Raw genomic sequence first — 21,903 nt, forward strand, 5'->3', positions numbered from 1 at the left:
CAGACAACATCCAGCCTCCAGTCATCAGAACTTCCATGGCATCTCCCATTAGGACAAGGGTGGTGTTGTACCATATTGATGATGCCTCACCCCAAACCAACAGATGACTTCTCCTGCTGGTTTCATTTAGATATTAAACAGGGCAGGGAAAAGGGCAAGCTGAGCATATTTCATAACAGAGAATCCAAGGGCCTAACTTCTCCCGTTCCTTCGGCAACTGGCTGTTCAGGAACCCTCAGTTCTCAGCTTCTGCAGGTGGCTCAGAAGGATACCATGGTCAACAGTATCATTGGCCATTAAGAAATTTAGGAAAACAAGGAAGGTTGTGTTCCTTCCATTCCAGTTAGACTGACTAATTCAGTTTCCTTCTCATGCTCAGGTCTGAAACCAGATTGCCATGTGTTTAGATAATCTGTTTCCTCCAGAGCTCTCTGTAATTGCAGTCTCACCATATGCTCAACTTTTTCCAAGAAGAGGAGGTTGTAGATAGGATGGTAGTTATTCATTTCTGTTAGTTCCTGGCCTGGCTTTTTGAGGACTGGGCAGACCAGGGCCTTTTTTGAGGCTGCTGGGACCTTCACTTCCCTCAAAGAAGCATTGACTACATCCTGGATCCAGCTCCCAGCCCCTTCCCTAGCTTTCACCTGTCAGCTGGAGCAGGGACCCACTCCACAGGTGGCAAAGCTGAGATTACAGAGAACCCCATCCACTTCCTCAAGATTTACAGTCTCAAAAACCTCCCAGGGAAGCTCACCAGATTTCACCTCTGCCATATCCGTTAAGTCCCTCCATCCCACTTCTAACTCAAAGTGAATGCAAATGATTTTATCCATGAAATGCTCAGATAGACAATCACAATTTACACTAACACATTCTTCAGCCTGTTCTGGGACACTTTAAATAGTGGAGGTGGCTGACGTTCCTCAGATGCAATGAGGACGGAGAAGTGATTGCACAGCACTGTCCTTACTACCACAATGTACACTTGAATTTGAACTTGTACCCATGTGTGGTCACACTTGCTTCTAATTTTTTGCCAGCATTGATCTGGGCATCCACTTAATTTTCAGGAACTCCTAGGAATACAAAAGAGCTGCATGGGATCAGTGGGTGGGGAGAGATTGCTTAGGGGCAATCCTGCTCAGTGTCCGATTTGCCTCTGTGTTCCAGAAGCTAACAAGGAACTCAACAGTATTACTCTCCAGATCGCTGGGAAAATTGTTGGAAAATTCTCCAGATCTATCCAGTGCTTAGAATGAGCCATATCAATTGGCCATTCAGCACCACCTCACAAGCATAGCCTCAAATCTCCTTACCCATAGAATACTGCTTCTCACAACAGCTGGCATCATATCTGTTATTTAAATAACAATATTAAAAATAAGTATTCCCTGCTCATTTTTTTTATTCTTCCCTTTAATAGCTATCAAGAGTACTGAAAGATAATTTCCTTCCCTCTCTTCCTCCCTTGTGTTTTGGGTGGTCTAGATCTTTCATAGAAGCCCTGATGCTTCTTAGTGGCTCTGTGATAGATCCTTGGAGCTATCCTCAGTCAGCTATCTTAACCAGTACGAAACCATGGACTTGAGAGCATTTCAGATGAATCATTTTGTAAGACTGTGAAATAGAACAGATCCAGCAAGAGGTCCTTGTGTTAGATAAATATGTCATGGTGAGACAGATCTGTGATGTCTCTAGCTACCTTTCATCCTTACTGGAAGACAGTTTCATCATACAATAACAGGAAGGGTGTGATTATCATGTCTTCATCCAGGCTGATAGCTTAGGGCCGAGTATGACAATATGCAACAAATATATGTGAGAGGAAATGTATTTGTTTTCATGAAAAATAGCAGAAGGAGGCTGCTATTGAGAAGCCTCCTTACAGCATGAGAGGCTATTTGTTCATCTAATCCATGGACAGGCAAAACCCCTTGGTTGGGGGCCACAACTTACTCCCTTGATTAGCTGGAAGACTGTTTGGGACAAAGGTGGGAATGGAAGGAGGAAGCTTCTAAGAGGCAATCCACTCCCATTACTACCCTTTAGAACAGTGTTTCTCAACCTTGGCAACTTGAAGATGTGTGGACTTCAACTCCCAGAATTCCCCAGCCAGTCATGCTGGTTGGGGAATTCTGGGAGTTAAAGTCCACACATCTTCAAGTTGCCAAGGTTGAGAAACTCTGCTTTAGGAAGATATGAAAATGGTCCAGAACTGTGAGACTGAAATGTATTAGCCAACTGGTCAACCTTGGGTGGTGCAATTTTGGAAATTGGGATGGGGGAAGGGTTAAGGGTAGAAATGGGAGAATTTCATCCTGTTTGTCTTGAACAGTGATTCTTACTGGGTTAAACTAATCAGATTATGGAGTCTACACTAGCTGGGCTCTACCAAAGCCTTGTCACCACATGTAACTTATGGTCTAAGTATTGCTCACACCTGCCTGAATCATTACATTTTGCTGTCTCTGTTTAAATAGATGGATGTTTAAATGCTTGGATGTTTTAGCAATCTTTTAGACAATGAGCACACAGAGTGAGAGACAAAGAGGGGACACAATTTAACTCTTTCTACCACCCCCTGCCTTCTCCCCATCCCCCACACCATTGTGGTCAGTAGGTCATGGGATGCTGAAGAGTCAGTGTCATTGGATATGCACCTCCAAGCTAAATAATATGCTTCCATGGGAGGAATGTTCAGAAAGAGAAACAAATGTCATGCTCACTTGTGTGAGGAAGAGGAGAGGGGACATACAGAGCGTGTAGAGTCCCAACATGCTAAGCTGTAAACCTGATGAAAATATAATGGTTGTATGGTCACACAACATGATAGATCTTCTAAAATAAACTCTATTAGGGCTTATCATGATGACTTGGTTCACCCAACATGCTAAAACAATGGCTGCATTCTCACAATTGAACTGCAGATGCTGAGCCATGTACTACTCATCATCTCAGTTTTAGCCTAATGTTGGGCAAGCTGCTGTTCTAATAACAATTTTGAAACATACTCTTCTTGGATCAAGTTGATTTTTCTTTGTATATTGCTGATGGCACAGTTAATTTAATCTTAATGAAGTGTCCTTTGATTACAATGAAATTGTCCCTGCAGATCAGCACAGCATATCCTAAAAATCCGTCCTCTTTCTGAAATGAAGCAGGACTTCGACCCGCAAAGCCACACTGCCCATATAGTGCCCCAAACCACAACTTTTGCAGTGGGCCTGGACACATTGGCTTGGACATATATCATCTTCACTTAAGTTTCTTAAAGGAAATCGGATGTAACTCTTAACATTATGAAATACATCCACAAATATCTGGATTTCATAATCACTCATTTAGTGGTATTCCAAGCATGATCGTCATTGCCAGTCTTGGCTTCCATAATATTTCTCAGCTTCCTTTTCAAGCCATCCAAGTTGGTGGCCATCATTGTCTCCTGTGGTAGTGAATGCCATAGTTAAATGTCATGTTATATGAAAAATGGCTTCCTTTTATCCAAAGAATGACTTCTTGGAGCACAACAACAAAGAATTTAGAAGAGGAAATCCAGGATACAGCTTTCTATGAAGTAAGGTCACTTGGCAAAACAATGAATGGCATTTTTAAGATTAAATTGTTACAGGCTCTAAAGTAGCTCTATAACTGCCAGTGTAGTATTTTTTTCTTGATGTAACTGTGTGGTTTTATAAAAAGAATAAGAAAAAGAATAAGAAAAAAGAACAGGAAGCATGACACTATATAGAAAATGTATGAGAAAATCAAGGTATTGAAAGGCAGTTTTTTGGAGATGGGGGAGGAGTAAGAAAAGAACCTAAAACTATATTTTTAATACAGGGTGAGAATACATTTTCAGTGCAATCCTAGAAGCAAATCACTATTCTCCAGATTTTTGCTACCACATGCTATATGCTTATTTTTTGGCTTATTAAGTGAAATATTTTAGAACATTCTGCGTGAAGTCATCTTAAAGGATCATCATCCTCCCTGCGTCTTTTTACTGGTATAGGGAGTTTGGTGGCAGGGTGAGGTAGGTGGAATAGTGACAATGCCCCATGGAAGGAGGTGGCCTCATCCAACATATGGTTCAGTATTTGAAATGATTTAATGGATCAATATACAGTGGTACCTTGGGTCATGAATGCTTCTGTTCATGACCAATTCGGGTCACGAACAGCTCCGTTCGCAAAATTTTGCCTCCGTTCGCGAACGCCGGATCGGGTGACGAACAGGATCCGCGGCCATTTTCCCTCCCGTGACACGTGGTCGTGGCTTCCTGTAGGGAGGGGGACTCTCCCTCCAAGCAATAACCGCCTCCCCACCCGCCTTCCTATCCTCCACGCCAGAAGTCGCGTCGAGCAAGGTTCTTCGTACTGTATTTTGTTTCATATTTTTGCGGTTTTAAAAAAAAAATACATATGGTTCAGAACGGATTAACCGTAATTACATTGAACCTTATGGGAAAATTTGATTTGGGACACGACCAAAATCGGGTCGCGACCAAATTCGGAGGGGTCAGAACAGATTAACCGTATTTACATTGAACCTTATGGGAAAATTTGATTCGGGTCGCGACCAATTCGGGTTGCGACCAGAGTCGCGGAACGATTTAAGTTCGTGAACCGAGGTACCACTGTATTTAATTCATGGTAATAATAATACTAATTCATCTATAATCTCAAGAATTGTATTGCACTGTGAGCCACCCCAAGTCAGTCTGAAGTCCAGCAGTGCCTAAACTGAATGAATGAATGAGAATTATTTAGGAATGTTGGGTTTCCCTGCGTAATCTTGTTTCATGGGTCACTGCCTTAGAGAAAGAGACACACTGATGCAAGATGCTCTGAGAAGGAAGTGGGATGGTGAGGCAGTGAGGCTCAGACAAACATTGTGCCCTGAGTCTCTCGTGTCATACTCAAGAAAGGCCCTTTTGCTAGATGATGATAATGACAGTAGTGGTGAGGTCATGGAGCACTGTTGGAAGTAAGAGCAAATGAGTGTAAGTAAGCAGGAAAGAAAAAACAGAGTAAAAGAAAGAAGCAACCCAACAGGCTTATCAGTACTTGACCATCCCATTGTATTTTGTTACCATAGTCTGGCAACAAAACCAAGATTATCTTCCAATGTAGCCTTTCTCATCAGTTCCCCTTCAGTTGGCTTGGACTTACACACCCACACTTCCCCATAGTCAAAACTAGCCTGGTTGGAGAGTTATGGGAATCCAATCTAAACACACATGGAAGAGAACAGATTGAAGAACACTGCAGTGTCAACCTGCTCCCACCCCAAAGATTAACAACACTTGCTTTCTGCACACCATTTCATGAATGAAGCCAAGGCAATTAGCAGCTTTCTACAGTTGCAGCTGTACAAGCCCCAGCTGGAATGATAAAGTGCAGCTCCTTGGTTGATTTCCCAAACAAGCGTTTGCGCACAGAGAGCATTTTGGGTGGTCGTGGAATTTATCCAAGCTGGAAAATAATATGAGTGATAACAACTGTGAGGAAAAATAATGAGTGTAATTTCTCAGTAACGGTTTCCTGATCTCTTTCTCTCTTAAAAAAACAAAAAAAAGTACCATACTGTGTTATTACTGTGGAAGCCAGATAATCATAGGTGGTGTTATTGCATATATGAAAGATTGCAGCAAATAAAGTTAGGATGATTGTAAACAAATGGCTGCTTTATTCATCAAGGGGATTTAAGTAGGGATAGAATAGCAGATTTGGAATTACTGCTTAATCGGAAGAAGATGACAAACGCACTAGAATTTTTAAATGTGCAATTAACTGTGTGCTGTGGCTGTGCTTCTTCTTATTAAATATTATTAGTAATTTACATCATTCTTTGAGTGGAAGGATTTTTAATTATGTTTACGAAACCTCCTAACTGTTTTATGGAGCGCTTTGAGATGACAGTTATAATTGATAGGCCATTTGATTTCCCCTTTCATTCTTGACCTAGATTTTCCTTCTTCCTTTTCTCTGAGCTGCTACTACAGATTTTGTTCAACAAACCAATTTTGAAAAAGTCTTGATTTGGGTTTATATTTGACAAATTACTGTCCCTTTCTATGAATGATTAAAGGTTACCTGGAGCAAAATCCATTTAAGGCAAACTTATTTTCAAATTCTTCCTGTAACCACCTTATAGCAGCTGAAGCCTTCATCAAAGTCCTTTCTACACCATGGAAACTCATCTCTTGACTTCAATAAGCTATGAGTCAAATCTCAATGGAAGGGGGAGGAATGTATTGCCTTTACAATCATGATTTGTTTCCGTTTTTTCCTTTTCTTAGAAATCAGTCTCGAGCCTCTCTGCTTCTTCCTGTTCACTGAAATAGTTATTCAGACATTCTTCCTATTGCTTAACTTGACCTCAACCCAATCATTACTGCATTCTTTCTCCCACCTAAGATGAAACTGCTCTTTACTGCTTGTGCAATTCTTAAACAATGAAAGGAGACGCAATATTCCTAAGAGAAGACTAAAAATGACTGGGGAATAGCCCATCTGTTTATCTTCCCAGATTTTTAAAATGACATTTACCAGGTGTTCAACATAGCAGAATCTCATTACTTTGAAAAAAGGAGCTTGACCTCTCTCTTGGTTGCCTTGCAAAAACTACTGTAATATAATACACAAACCAGTGGTTGCCCTACTGAAGTAAGATGTCCATGTAATGCCAAGATGGGAAACTGCTGGATGGCAACTCCTTTCAGCTCCAGGTGATATAGCCAATGTGTGTTCTACTCCAACATCTACAAATTCCCTGATCCCACCATCCTTCCTGAAACTAATAAGCCAAGTGTCTCTGGGCAGTTCACAAAAGGTGGTATCTTCCATTCTTACTTGTTCTCCAGCAACTGAAACTGACAGACTTCCCCCTATCTGCACTTTCTTCAAGCCAAGGGCTGCACGCAGCTTCTGGCTAGAGTGCTGGGGAGCATGTGACTCCAAAGTTTTGGCCCCTGGCACTTTCCTAAACTTTCCCTGCAGCTTTCTTGGCAAGATTTTTGGAAGTAATTTGCCATTGCCTTCTTCCTAAGGCTGAGAGAGAGTGACTGGTCTAAGGTCACCCAGATGGCTGTGTGCCTAAGGCCATCTTCTGGTTTCCTTCTTTAGCCACTACACCAAACTGGCTCTCAATGAGACGACTTCCTTGTATTTTAATATTACTGCCCCTATCATTCACAATAAAAATATAATTCATGGCAACTTTTGAAAGGGATCTGGGAACCACACCTAAAGGCCGTACATGTCTGAGTTAGAGGCATTGATGGGAGACATAAACCAGGAACAGGGTCAGGAATCAAAAGAAGCCATACAATCCAGTTTGGGTATCCCACTAAGTCAATCAGAAGCCAACAACAAATATGGATTCGGAGTGGGACTTGCTGACCTAAAACAATATTTGGTGGATTCACTGGCTTTGTTTGCACATCATATTAAATTAAAAACAAATGATTTATGGCTTCATAAAATGTTTGAACTCAACAGCTATTATAAGGTATTATTAGCTTCATTTGGATAAGCCAAATTTCCATAGCTAATGCCCTCTTTACATGCCACTGGTTTTCTGAAAGTTGGGGGAAGAAATCTCTTTGGTCTGCTAGATTACTCACCTCAGATGTACTGTAGTATTTCAAGAGAGATGACCTATTTTGCTTCAGCTGCTTCATGCAGAGCTAAAACAAAGAAATTATCCAGATTTGTTGATGTTTATTAAAAAGCAAATTGACAGATTAAATCAAATTAGTTTTCCTGTATTTGAGTTTTAAAAGTTGGTTATGTTCTCATTTTTTTTGTGCATCTAACCATCTGCCAGGCCACATGTGGTCTGGACACTGGACTTTTTACTGGGGGTGTCCACAAGGAAAAAAAAGTGTCAAGATGGTTCCCGTGACATTTGTAAAAAAAGGACTTAAGTTGCGTGGTGGCAGTCACCATCTTGACTTTTTTTTACTCCCCCTTGTGGATACCCCTGCTTTTAACCCTTCTGATGTAAATGAACAAGTGACAACTTTTAGTTAATACAAGGATGTTTAAATTACCTTTGATGCTTACATGAAGTAGACCATACTTAAAAGGAGTCACAGACAAAGCAGGACTCTCTCTTGTTTGCCTCATTCCCACTAAAAGAGTAGTAGACAATTTCTGATGCTCAAGTGTGCCCTAGGCTTTGAGCAAATTTCATGAGACATACTTCTAAAGTGGATGGGAGCCATAGTCATTCTTGGAATGGGTACCCCTACTCCATGCCAGAAAATGCCAAGCAGGGCAATGTTTGGCCACTCTGGGATGGCTCTAGGAGCTACAAGAAGGTTGGTGGCAAGTTGTAGGTCGACCATAAGGTGCACTTTGTCAGCTCTGCATTGGCACACTGAGCTTGTCTACCCATCTCTTTGCACTCATGTACCCCTCTCTGAGCCCCCCCCCCATATCCCTTCAGTCACTTGCAGTTTTTTCACCAGGGATAAAAGCATACCATAATCTGTGTTCATTTATCCAAACTAAGAAAAAACAATTCTAAAATAGAAAGAGCCATGACTAAGTCTTTGCTTGAAATTTAGCATGAGGCAAGTTAGATGACATGTAGATCTCTTCTAAAAGAAAAGTCCTTTTTAAATACCTCTGTCATTTTGTTTGGAGGATTGTTTTAAATTAAGTGTTGGGCGAAACTGCTGCTTGTGATCATAGGGGTGAATAAATCTAGCAATTTTCCATTTGGGAGAAAAAAAGAATGTGGCATTGGGGGAAAAACTTTACTAAATTATTTAGTCATCATTACTTGCAAGTGTTAGGAGTCAACTCATCTCTGTAAATTGTTTGCTGTCTTTCTGGGAAATTCTTTGCACAGCATTGTGTCTGTTTTGTCTGAATGATGTCTCACCTCATGGCTTGATTGCATCACCAGAAGCAGTTGAGTTTCTTCCATGGTTTACATTATAATGACACTGGCATGCACCATTTTTCACTTAACAGTTCTAATGCTCTAAAACGTAAGCAGGAAGACTTGGTGGGGGGGGGAGGGGGGACTGGGGGAACACATTTTAACTATTTTTGGTAGCTGAAGGTCACAAAGGACATGGCTAATAGTGCAATAATGTTACTGGAGTGAGTTGAGCTAAAAACATCAGCTGAAATGTTAGGGGGAAAAGTCACACTGTCAATATATTTTTGCTGCTGAAAATGGAGGCTCCGTGTAAATTGAGGGTGCCCCACTCTTGTTCTGCATTTAAGTAGCAATAAATGGTCAGTCTATTTCAAATGATATGTATGGAGGACAAATCTACTATCAATTCACGGTCCAGTGTTGACAATGTGCAATTTGAGATGCAGTGTTGGTATACATAAACTAACAGCCAGTCAGCCAGGGTACTCAACATGGCACCCATTGGCATCAGTATGCCTGCAGAAACCACCTAGAGGGGCACCCTATTTCTTTATTTTTAAGAGAAATTTACTTAAAAGTAAAAGGCAGCCCATTGTTCTTGAAATATGATGCTTCATCTTAAGCCATAAATGGCTGTGCCCCGTCCTTTTTTTGCAATCTCAGGAAGTTCAAAAGCCAAAGTTTTCAGTCCTTTTGTGGGGCTGGATAAGAAGGTCATAATGAGCAAAATATGTACCTTATGTCTTGCAGAGTCACTCTTAATATACACCAAAACCTTCACACCATCCACAAAATTAGCCTGTTTTTCATGCCTCAATACTCAGCTCCCTCCCCCCAATGTTATCCTAAACTATGTTGTAGGAGGCACTCTTTATTTTACTTTGAAGTGGATGCCTTTTCAAAGCACAGATGCCAATAACAGTTTTCAGAAACATGCTAACATAACGTTTAGATATACAGTCAGTTAATTCAGGAGATTTCTGTTTGCTAGTGTAGCAATGATATAGACAGTGTTAAGCAAACATGGCAGAGTCCTGGTAGGAGGAAACTAAATATTCACTTGTGACCTAATTAAAGGAAATGATTACAAAGCTATCCATCTTATTCAACATTCACTACCAAATTCACTGATGAACATTAGATGCATAGATACTACCTCCCTAAATTGCCAGAAGCAAAACTCAGTGTAAAACTCAGTCTATGACTGAGTTAATGCATAATGCTAAATTTAACAATGGTTTAATCAACAATGGCTTAATCAACAAATTATTTTATGGCATAACATGATGTACAAACTGGGGAACATGACAAGGTCTTGTATTTGAAAATTTGCTTTGAACAATTTATATCTATGAACTCAAGGTGGATCACAGATGAATCCTGTATACATGACTAGGTTTTGATTCATCTGAGCTTTGCATAGTATTGTGACAAATCTATTCTCTCTTGCATTGTTTCACATTTTATCCTCAGGGAGTTTTGCCTTTGTTTTTCTTTTTTGTAATCACCTACTTGTATAGACGGTATCTTATATAGGTCATATATTTTGGTCAGAACAGATATATCTAACATACAATACAATACAAATCTTCATTACAGTCAAAGACCAGCATTCATTCATTCATTCATTCATTTTGTATGCCGCCTATCTATAGCTAACATAGGTTTGTTCTGGTGGATATGCTTACACTTCTCATTTACACCTAGGGGGTATTTTGTTGTAACTAAAGTGAGTGTCTTTCCGCAAATCCAGGCCAGTAAAGGCAACAGAATTTCTACAGCTCAACATCTGGTGCTCTGTTCCATCTGGGATGAGCCAATGGCTGGGTTCATAATTGCACAAACCCACTGTTCTGTTCCAGGCTGAGCAAACACACTGTAGTGAGTTGCAAGTGGTTTACTGACAACTTCCAGCAAACACCAAAGCAGGAAGAAAGCCAGCTAAGCAGATGCACACACACACACCCCGGGAATTATACAGGGATGCAATGTCTTACCTGTTAGCAGAGCACGGTGCAGCTGGTACACAGTCCAATTCAGAGCTGTAGTTGAAGGGGACAAGGGGTCGGGCTGGAAAGCAGGCAGCCAATGTAGTGCAGGTTCAGGAAAACAGGGTGAGACAGCAGTAGTCCAGGAACCCAATGCCAAAAAGTCGAGCAGAAAGCAAGGATACAGGAATGCAGGTCCAGCCCTGGTGATTGTTTCTAGTGGAAGGCTGGTCTCTAGCAGCTGCCCTTAAATAGCCCAGCTGCAGGCCCAGATCATTTAGGGGCACTGGAGTCCTTGCTTCTTGAGGAGCTGAACAGATCTTCCTTGCTCTGCTCTTCAGATGTGTCACTGAGTCTTGGGGCTAAGTGCCATGCCAGGGTCTGTTCCTCAACACCTGCTCTTGGCTGAGGGTCTGGCTGAGTCAGCCTCAGGTGGAAAATTGCCTCCTGGCTCCTGAGGTTGGTGCTTGATGGATCAGGGCTTTCAACCTCTGAAGAGTCAGAGTGGCTTTTAATACCTGCAATATGTTTTAATTTCTGCTCGGTGTGTGAACCCTCTGTGATTTGTAATCCATGATCTAGGCAGTGTTTCTCAACCTTGGCAACTTTAAGAAGTGTGGACTTCAGCTCCCAGAATTCTTTGCTGGCTGGGGAATTCTGGGAGTTGAAGTCCACACATCTTAAAGTTGCCAAGGTTGAGAAACACTGAACTAGGGCATAGTCTCATGAGTAAACAAAGCCAATTGGTGCTTAAGCAAACCATGAACAGTATAAAATCCCTATCGATATCATGTGTGGTCAACTACAAATGGAATACCTTACAGTTCAATTGGCATCAGGATTGTTTATAGCCTGTTATGTTAATTGCTATTGTCAGAACAAAAACAGAAGATGTTTTTCTGTTTTGATTATTGGAGATGGAGTAGCCCCACTACTACTTTAGTAAGGCAAATGTTGGCAGCTACTGAGAAATATGTGATGACAGTTCTCTTGGAGGTGAAAGAGAATATCACACTTAATGCTGTAAGTACCAGATTAGATGCATCTCTAAACAGGGTATTTCAGTTGGAAAATTGTGATAAATCTGTGGATATGTCTATAATTAAGTTACTGAAGGCTGCCTTTAACATAACATAATGTATGAAGAATCTCATTCTCACTAACCAATTTACACGTGATTCAATTTCCAGAAGTAGCAGAAAAAAGTTCTCTTTAGAGAAGCTGCAATTTTATTTGATTTTTTAACTGTCCTAATTACGCACCTTTCAGCAGTTTGCAGAGGAAAATAATCCATAATACAATGTTACAAAAAATAATAAAAACAATCATGACAAACCAATAAAACCTACCAGTAAATCAAGGAGCTAACCGTGATTGGCAGATACAGGCCACTCAACAGCAATCACATCAAGAGCCTAGGTTGCCTCCTGTTGCCAGTGGCTAACCAGACAGCCAATACAACTGCCCATCAGATTGCTGGGAAATTCTCTAAGTGGAATCTTACTGGATCCATCAGATACATGGGATGGGCAATTCTAAGAGACCCATTGCCCTGTAGAGGACACAGGTAGCAGCCAATCTCATCCACATCAGGACATGATCTGACCAGAGCAAAAGGCTAGATTCTATGTCCTTCACATAATCACTGGACTATTGTCTGAAGGAAGCACAAAAGTCTAATATATGCCAGCATCAAGCATCAGGCTTAAGATCATTTGGGATAAAGCCCATGGTCACCATGGAGGCCAGGGCCTCCCAAGCCTTCTTGGATCTAGCCCCTAAGACAGAGGCTGAATTCAACCAGCACTAAAGATGAGGAAATTCCAATATCATCCTAGAGACCAGATCCAGGAGCACAGGAGGAAGCCTGCTGGGCTTTATTTACACCTTCTCTACCCTTACTTTCTTCCTTCTCTACCCTTACTGCTACAGAGTAGACTCAAATTTGAGATCATACCTTTGTTTAGTTGCATTCGCTTCTTGTTTTCTACTAGCATCATTCCTAGGTATTCTTCATATTTCTTCCCTTCTGTCCCTAATGTTGTGTGTAATATTCACAGTAATAATTACCATGACTAATATGTTAATTTACATAGGGAGTATCAGGGATGGTCTGCACAATGTCTGACTATCATTGACTAGAGAATACAGATTTTATTTCTATTTACAATGGTTCTCCTTTCTTCATGCTGGTTTCAGTGTTAACAGGTGAGGAGAGATTGAGCCCACAGCCCCTCACTTGTGGGATGTGCAGGGCTCAACACTCTCACCCCTTCTATTTACACCTATATGAAATCATTAGGTGAGGTCATCTGTCAGTTTGGGATCAGGTATCATCAATGTGCTGATGATACCCAATAATATACCTTGGCCCTGGGCCGACCAAGTGATGCTGCCAAAGGCTTGTCCCAGTGGCTGGAGACTGTGCAGGTCTGGATGGGGAGGAACAGACGCAGGCTCAATCCTGACAAGACTGAGTGGCCGCAAATCTTTGGGCATCTGGGCTCTGGGGATCTTCCATCTTTGATGGGATTGCACTTTTCAATTCAAGTCTGGTATGCAACTTGTGGGTCATCTTGGACTCACAGCTCACAGCTCCTGCTCAAAGAGTAGGTGGCAGCTGCTGACAAGAGGACATTCACACCAGTTGTGCCCTTTCCTGGATCAGGAAGCCCTTCAGACAGTCTTTCACCCCTAGTCATCTCACAAATGGATTGTAATGTGCTCTACGTGGATCTGCCCTTGAAGACCAACCAGAAGCTACAGCTGGTCCAGAAGGCAATGATTTTGGCAGTGTTGGGCATGCCTCATTATGCCCATGTGATCCCACTACCCTGAGAGCTGCACTGGTTACCAGTTGACTTCCAGGTGCAATTCAAAGTGCTGGTTATCACCTATAAAACCCTTCATGGTTTTATGAAACCCTCCTGGTTATCTGAAGGACCACCTCTCTCTCCACCCAGTGTAATCAGGCAGAGTGTCTGTCCTTTGGGTCCCATCAATAAAGCAGTGTCATAGGACCCAGGAAGTTTGCCTTCTGTCAGAGCACCTGCCCTCTGGAATGTTATCCTCTCAGTGATCTGGATGGCTCTCACCTTGATGATATTCAGGAAGCTATTAAAGACCTGGCTATTTTCCCAGGCACTGGGGTAGAGTGAAGGTTGAGACCCTGCTGGATATGTTTTCTTTAGCCATATCTTGTTTTTGGAGCCATTCATGATTTTTGTGTATGTGTGATCTGTATTTTCATTGTGTGTCTACTTACTCTCTTGTAATCACTTCCTCTCCAATGAATTAACATCAATTCTCTTCTTCTAATTATCCCAGAGATGGGATGAGCATTCCAAAGGGCATGGGGGTGGGAAAAAAGGGCTATAAGACTTGCCCTTTTACCTGGCATCCTCATGAGTTGAGTTCCTGAAACCTTTCCGATTTGGGGTTGTATCCTTTTGATGCTGTAAAGCAAAGGAAAGCTGGAGTAAAATCATACGCACCATCACAGTCATGTGACTTTTCACTTAGCAATCACTTCACTTAACAACTGAGTTGCTGGTCCCAATTGCGATTGCTAAACAAGGACTACCTGTATCTGCCTAAGCCAAATAGATTTTGCCTGCCCAATCCAAGTGAACAGAGTGCCTCCTGGTTCTCACCTAATGAGAAGTATGGCAGGAGAGGACTCAAAAGTAGGCATTCTCTGAAGGAATGAACATCCTGTGAACAGCTCCCTCTCCTTACACCTCCCAGGTGAGGATGGCTCCCATTTTTATGGCCATCCAGCAGCTAGTAAAACCATGACTGTTCTGGAAAGCCTTTGGGCCCTGATTGGAAGGAAATCATTGGAGCCAGGTATACAGATATTTTCAAATTATTCTATTTCTATGAATTTATTATTGCATTGGATTGTCGCTGTTGCACTTGTGCACCACACAGAGCCTTTTAAGATTGAGGTGGTTTAAACATTTTACATGTAAATAAAATAAATAAAATTGAGAGAGGCATCTATTGTAAGGAATTTCTGTTAAGTGCTATATGTGCATCCATGTTCCAAATGTTTCCCTTTGAACCTGAAGGACTGCACAGCCTTAGAATTTAAAATTAACTGGATAAACAGTAGTAAGCCTTCAGCTTGAATTCTCATGGGTTGATCAGGAACTCCTTTCATTTTAAATTACATCTTTATTTTTATTTATTTATATTTCAAATTTGTCACCGCCCATCCCACCAGAGATATTGATACATCTTGGGGTATCTAATGTCCTAAAAGTACCTGTAACTAATTTTAAATATGTCTAGTGATAAAACTTGTGTGAATCATAGCATTTTAAAATCAAATTGTTGAATCATTCCAAAATTAGTTAATCATCTTCTGATTTCCAGCTAGGAAATGGCTTGGCCTATTGGGTAGAAATAAGCAGTATGTGTGTGATATTTAGGATCACAAGAGAACCAGTCTGGTGTAGGGGTTAAGGCACTAGGCTAGAAATCAAGAGACTGTGAGTTCTAGTCCTGCTTTCACAAAGCCAACTGGGGGACCTTGGGCCAGTCACTCTTTCTCAGCCCTAGGAAGAAGGCAATGGCAAACCACCTTTGAAATTTTGCCTAGAAAAGTGCAGGGACTAATCCAGGCAGTCACTAGGAGTCAACACTGACTCAAAGGAACCCCCCCCCCCACAACAAAATAAAATAAAATAGAATTGGAATCACAACCCCATACTCCTAGTTAGTATGGCCAATATTTAGGGATGATAATTGTTATATTCCAAAACATGTAAAAAGCAGTAAGTTATCTACCTTTGTACTAGTGTTTCCACCCAAAGAAAGACAGTAAGCCCAAATTCAAAGTTTTATGCAGTCATGACATTCACAAATAGTCCAAACAATGTGTGCTTTTATATAAATCATTTTTAAAAATGAATATCCATTGTCCTCAAGAGTTCTTATAGAAGTCTTTGTAGTAGTGGTATTTTTCTGCCCAAGCAACATGACAGAATAACTGAAACAAAGCTTTAGTTTTTTTTAATAAAAAAATCGTTACAATTTAACATGATCTTTTCACATTAGTTAAATAAGACAACCTACTGTTGAAAATCTGTTCAGTTTGATGACGTTAATTTCCTGAGCTAAATTGTATAGGTAAACTGAATGCATTAATTATAGCAGCAGACAAAGAACAGTTTCATACTAACACTGCCAGCAAAACAAAACTATGATGAAAAGGAATGCCAAAATATGAAGGCATAATTGTTCTAACTGGAAATGTGCATTTAGCTTTATTTCATCAAATTACATTCAGCCACTGTCAGACGACATAACAATGATGTAGAGATCCCTTGCTTTCAGGATCAAAATAACCAAATTTTAAATATTCATTTTCTTAATTTTTAAATTTTAGTGGATAAAACCATCACAAGACTGTTGGGAATTTTCAGCTATCCATATCCATTGCATTCACAGAAACTGAAATATTCTGAAGCTATTTTACATTTTAATTAATGCTACAATGAAGTCCAAAATGACATATATTTGCCACCCTGGTTCTACTTAAGCATGGGCATCCCTGGCCTATATTGCAGTCAAAATGTTTAGAAGGCTTAAGAAAGAAAAATGGTATTCCACCTAGCATCTTACAGTGATAAAACACATAATCTGTTTTACACTGTAAGAGAAATTACCACTTCGGATTCCTTAAATAACACACATTAAACATACAGCAAAAGACACTGGCTCCTTATTAAAGAAGCAAATTCCATACTTTCCCCTGGTTAGTTTAGGTTTTGAAAGTATATTTTCTGAGAAATCTTTAGATGAACAATGTAAAAGAGTATTTAAATCCAATATAATCTAATATACAAATCCAGGTTCCAAAAATTGTTGAAATATAAAACACAGAAACTCTAGAAGTTGCAGTAATGCATAAATAAAAATAAAATTATAATTATAAATCAAGTTATTCCCCATAGAAAGTTTAAAACTCAAAACTGTTCCCATAAAGGTACTTATTACTGTAATGTAAGCTTCTTACAAGAAGCAAAACACACTTGACTTCTTGGTTCTAGTTTCAAAACCAAATGCTGTAAATTTATTCCAGCCAAGAAGGCAGCTGTTAGGCTAACTCTCTATTTATGTGTGCAAAAGAATTTAGAAACTGAATATAGATAAAATCAAGATCAAGAATCATGTGCACTTTTAGTAATAACAAATAAACAAATTAATGTGCCAACTTTATATTGCTTTGTTGCACTTGCATTCAATGCAACACTGACAAGAAATCAAAGATGCCAAAGATTATGAAAATATATCCACAGAACTGGATTTTGATCAAGTCTGCTAGATACAACTTGCTTGATGGGAAATTCTTACAAGAGTAGCTGACATCTGCTTCCCTTGTGCATTTGTGATGCATCAGCTTCATCCTCATGACCCCTGAGCAAATTCATGGAGCATAATATGAAGATTTTACAAAAGCCTCTCTGAATACCTGGGTCTGTTGCAGTGCAAACTGCATTATCATTCTTTTGCCTCTGCACTTTTCTCTCTTCTAAAGAAATAATGTTCATGGTATCCAGAAAAGAAGTGAGGCAGGAAGTCACTTTTTACCAGACACATTCAGTCCCGGGACTGATAGAAAAGAATATAACCAGATTCTGAGTTTTTTGAGATGTCTGATGTCAACCCGTAGAAATCTTCAATAGCTTGAGCATCTATTTTCTGAAACAAAATAGAAGGGTATACATTTCCAAAAAAATATTTTGTAATTTTGTAGCAAAAATATAAGATGACTCTAGCAGCAGCATTTTATAAAACTGTTTGTCACTTGCAGCAACAGAGACATCACTGAGAAAAACATGCATAAATTAATTTTTATAGCAAATAGCAGATCCATAACAACAGCAACAAAGGAAGTTGGCTGCAAATATTTCTAGTTTTGTCATCTAAAAACCAAATAGCAAAAACATAAGTTTAATTAATACATTTTACAAGCAATGAATCGTAATAATTCTTACCTCTACTATGTCATCATCAAAGAGCAACCAAAAATCATGACTCTTTACAATAGCAATATAGTGTCCTCTGTTAGGTCCGCTGTGAAAAGAAAGTCATTAATGCTATGCCATCTTTAAATTCAATATTATGTGGGGTTTTTTACATAAAATAATATTAAGGAGAATCTTTAATTAGTAGTACTGCTTTTTTTTCTTCATAAACTAGAATAATCTTTATGCAAGTGTACTGAAGATTTTATATGAGGAAAAAGAGTTGATGAACAGTTAAGCTAAAGAAGTAACAATATGTAATTTTCTTGTTAAATATAGAAAATTATACATCCAAAACGAAGACACTTAACATCTTTTAAAATGCAACTTTCAGGCAAAAACTGATATTCAGATGAAGGCAACTGAAAAGATCATTCATAAAAGTCCCTTAAAATAGAGGATTAAAATTACCCACTAATACATATTTATGAGATCATTAAAAAATGCAGGATATAATTTTTGCTCTCCAGTGGCACCCAATTTTAACAGCTTCATAACCTATAACAGTGGAACTTCTTGCCAACTATTCCTCTGTCATACTGACAGTCTATTTGGAAATGGATTTGACCTTTTTCTATAATCTATATACTACTAAAATTCTCATTGTGTTTATCTGTTTGTAGTCTCAAGTTAGCCCAAACTGTGCATTATACCGCAACAATTTTTGAATGTAGGTACCTAAAATCTGCTAACTTAAAGAATGCATAAAAAATCCAGGACCCATTACTCCTGTGGAACTGAAATTTCCAGGATATTCAGACCACTTTTATTCACAATGTTGTGCCTTTTGCAGCACCCCCGCAGTCACGTGATCATGATTTCCAATGCTCCCTGCCAGCTTCCCACAAGCAAAGTCAATGGGGAAGCTGGCAGGAAGTCAGAAATAGCTTCCGCTCCCACTGCTTTTTTGCCTGCCCATGGTCATTTTCAAAGCAAAGCGATAGCAATACCTTTCAGGAAAATTTAATGTTCATTCTGGTCACATCAGACTGGACTACCTTTCTCTCAAAGGATGACCCAATGGGTCACAGGTTGTCTAGTAATTAAGAAATCTGCAATATTTAGGAACATGAACATCATAATATTGAACTATACACACGCATACATATACCCACACATATAAACACACGCATACTGTCAATAAGGAAATACAGAATATATTTTGTGTTGTAATTACAGAATTAGTTATTCAACATAATTTAATGAAGAACATCCCAAATCTAATTTTTTCATAAAACACCTTTTTTCTATTTATATATTGTAACACAAGCATATCTCTTTTACTAAATAAACTTTGCTGGGGATGAATCTTAGAAGACTATTATTAATATTAAATTAGTTATTATTTATATATTATCTTTCTCCTAAAAGAACTGAGTGTTGTCATACTAGTAGCTATAGAAAGAAATATACAGTAAAAATGAAAACATTAACATTTTTAGTAGCACAACAATTAGCAAAAATAATTATGTCTTAGTTCCATTTTAGCATTCATCAACACCCCATTCCTAAGCAGCACAAGCACCAGCAATATGGTACCTCTGGGCATTAGAGCATCTACTCCTAGGTTTTTGGACCTACCAATGTTTTTGTTTAATTAAAAAAGTCTCATGAGATTTGAAATGAAAATGTCAAAATCTAATGAGATATTGATGTGTACAATTTGGAGAGAAACCAGTACCTTCGAATGAAGTTGCCAAAACCACCAGAGAAAGGGGACATTCCTTGGGATGGCATGCGACATACAGGTAGTCCTCGCTTAACAACCCTAATTGGGACTGGAATTTCTATCTCTAAGCAATGCGGTCTTTGGGCAAAACATCACCTGACTGCACTGCAGCTTTGGTAGTCACAGTTGTGGTCATTAGATCAGGACTGCACTGTTGTTAGACCATGACTTCACACTTCTCCTGCCCTGCTGCACTGACCTCTGTTTCAACTCCCCCAAACCGCTTATCACCCCCTCATCTTTGCCCTTTTGGCCACCCTGCACTCCATCGCTCCTGCTGCCCTGCGCTCCACTGCCCCTGCCAGGTGCACCTCATCAGCAGTGGGAGGAAGAAGACAGCAAAGGTCAGCTGGGGGCAGGAGGGGTGGCTGAGTGTAGGGTGGCAGGGGCAGCAGGGGTGGCGGAGTGCAAGTTAGAGCACAGAGTGGCAGAGTGCAGGGGCAGCAGGGTGGCAGAGTGCAGGGCAAAGTGCAGGGCAGAGCACAGGAGTGGCAAGGATGGTGGAGTGTGGTGCAGCAAGTGTGGGGCAGAACACAGGGTGGTGGAGGTGCAGGGAGAAGCGCAGGGTGGTGGGGGTGGCAGTGCGTAGGGCAGCAGAGTGCAGGACGGTGGGGGCGGTAGAGTGCAGGGCAGCCAAAAGGGCAAAGATGGGGGTATGATAGGTGGTTGGGGGAAGCTGAAGCGGAGGTGAGTGCAGCAGGGCAGGAGAAGTGTGAGGTCCTGACTAACATCAGCACAGTCCTAGCCTAATGACCACAACTGTGACTACCGAAACTGCAGTGCAGTCACGTGATGTTTTGCCCAAAGACTGCATTGCTTAGCGATGGAAATTCTGGTCCCAATTAGGGTCTCAAGTGAGGATTTCCTGTAGGTCACATGCCATCCCAAGGAATGTCCCTTTTCTCCTATGGTTTTGGCAACTTCATTCGAAGGCAGAATGGGAAAGATAGGCAGGGGGAGTTGACATGCACACTGAGGTCGTAAATGCGGGCAGGCTGCCAAGTGTCTGAACTTTGATCATGTGACTATGGGGGTGCTGTAATGGCTGTAACTTCGAGGACCAGGTGTAAGTACCATTTGTTCAGTGCCGTCGTAACTTTGAACAGTCACTGAATAAATGGTGGTTAAGCAAGGACTACCTGTATAAAAATGTTGCTCTGCTCCGCCTTAACAGCGTGACTACTGCTTACTATTACTTTGAAGAGGAAAATTTTGCAGAAGAAATACAATTAGTTGCTATGTTATAGGCTACCACCTATGTAATACATCTGCATTCCACATTACCGAGGTAGTATGGAGGATAAACCCGTATCACTCAGATAAGAATGGGAAGTAAGTTAAGAGGATAGAGTTACATGGATGCCTTTCTGCATCTCATTTATACACTCAGCACTAATGCTGCCACTTAACTCTACATATATAATCAATTTCAAATTTTATGTTTAGGGTTTTTAACATATAGACACAGCACTATTTTCCAATAAGCCAACAAAAAATAATAGATAGTATCATATTTTATTACCTTCCACAATGAACTACCACTGCTACAAGATCATACATTCTGTCAGGATTTGTGGCATCACCAGAGGTATTAAACAGTCGAAGTTCTAAAGGAAACACTACCCTATAGGAGAGTTTTGTATATCGATGTAGCTGGTCCATGTATTTAAATCTTTTCAGATGGAGAGCAAGAATCATAGGCAGCTTTTTTACTTTCATTCTGAAACAAAAATAAACTGATCACCATATTTAATTAGACTTCAAAGTCTATTTTTCTGCCTGTCTGCAAAGTCATCAAACAATATTAATGGAGCTCTGTTATCAATACATTATCTCAGTATTACCATTTGCTGAAAGCTAAAAATGTTTACTCAGTAAAACTTTGACACCCCCCCCCCCAAATTATGTGAAAATGATTCAAAGCAAGTCATTATCCATTATACATCAAGATTAAAAACACTTTTGAGATTTGGGACAGAGCTGCTAAAGAGGAAATCAGTATAGCTTGCAAAATTATGAACTGAAAATAAAACATTTTCTTACAAATATTTTAATACTGCTCCTTTCTGATAAATTTTCAGATTTCTTTGCAAAAGTATTCAAACATCTTGCAAGCAGGTGTGCATATAAGGAAGATAAGAAAACATATCTATGATACTAAGATGCCTGAGCTAACAATCTCTTCCTTTCAGTGGTTTACAATATGGAGCAGCCCATCTAAAGCAACAAAGCATGATGCTGCAATTCTTTC

The 21,903-nt window shown here is 40.0% G+C and overlaps 1 protein-coding gene across 6 annotated transcripts in view; it reads right to left on the bottom strand.

Annotated features, from left to right (window-relative positions):
• Nucleotides 1-21,903, bottom strand: part of USP12 (ubiquitin specific peptidase 12) — a 58,785-nt gene that overhangs the window by 19,469 nt on the left and 17,413 nt on the right. For 3 of the 6 annotated variants that reach the window (XR_015796106.1, XR_015796107.1, XR_015796108.1), the window contains exons 7-11: nucleotides 21,175-21,372; nucleotides 17,894-17,972; nucleotides 17,368-17,597; nucleotides 10,896-14,341; nucleotides 7,628-7,690 (exon numbers count right to left, since the gene is read on the bottom strand). Coding sequence is in view for 2 of the 6 variants with exons in the window: in XM_088140688.1 (XP_087996814.1) it covers nucleotides 17,496-17,597; nucleotides 17,894-17,972; nucleotides 21,175-21,372 (379 nt within the window). In the remaining 4 variants the exon portion in view is untranslated. Of the gene's footprint in view, nucleotides 1-7,627; nucleotides 7,691-10,895; nucleotides 14,342-17,342; nucleotides 17,598-17,893; nucleotides 17,973-21,174; nucleotides 21,373-21,903 lie in introns of those variants that run through there. The other 3 variants (XM_088140688.1, XM_088140687.1, XR_015796109.1) reach the window with 2 other exon arrangements.

The sequence above is a fragment of the Python bivittatus genome, unplaced genomic scaffold (genome assembly GCF_059951505.1).
Source record: "Python bivittatus isolate LINGU-HERP-01145 unplaced genomic scaffold, Pbiv_v1 ctg000340_np1212, whole genome shotgun sequence".
NCBI classification, from domain to species: Eukaryota; Metazoa; Chordata; class Lepidosauria; order Squamata; family Pythonidae; genus Python; species Python bivittatus.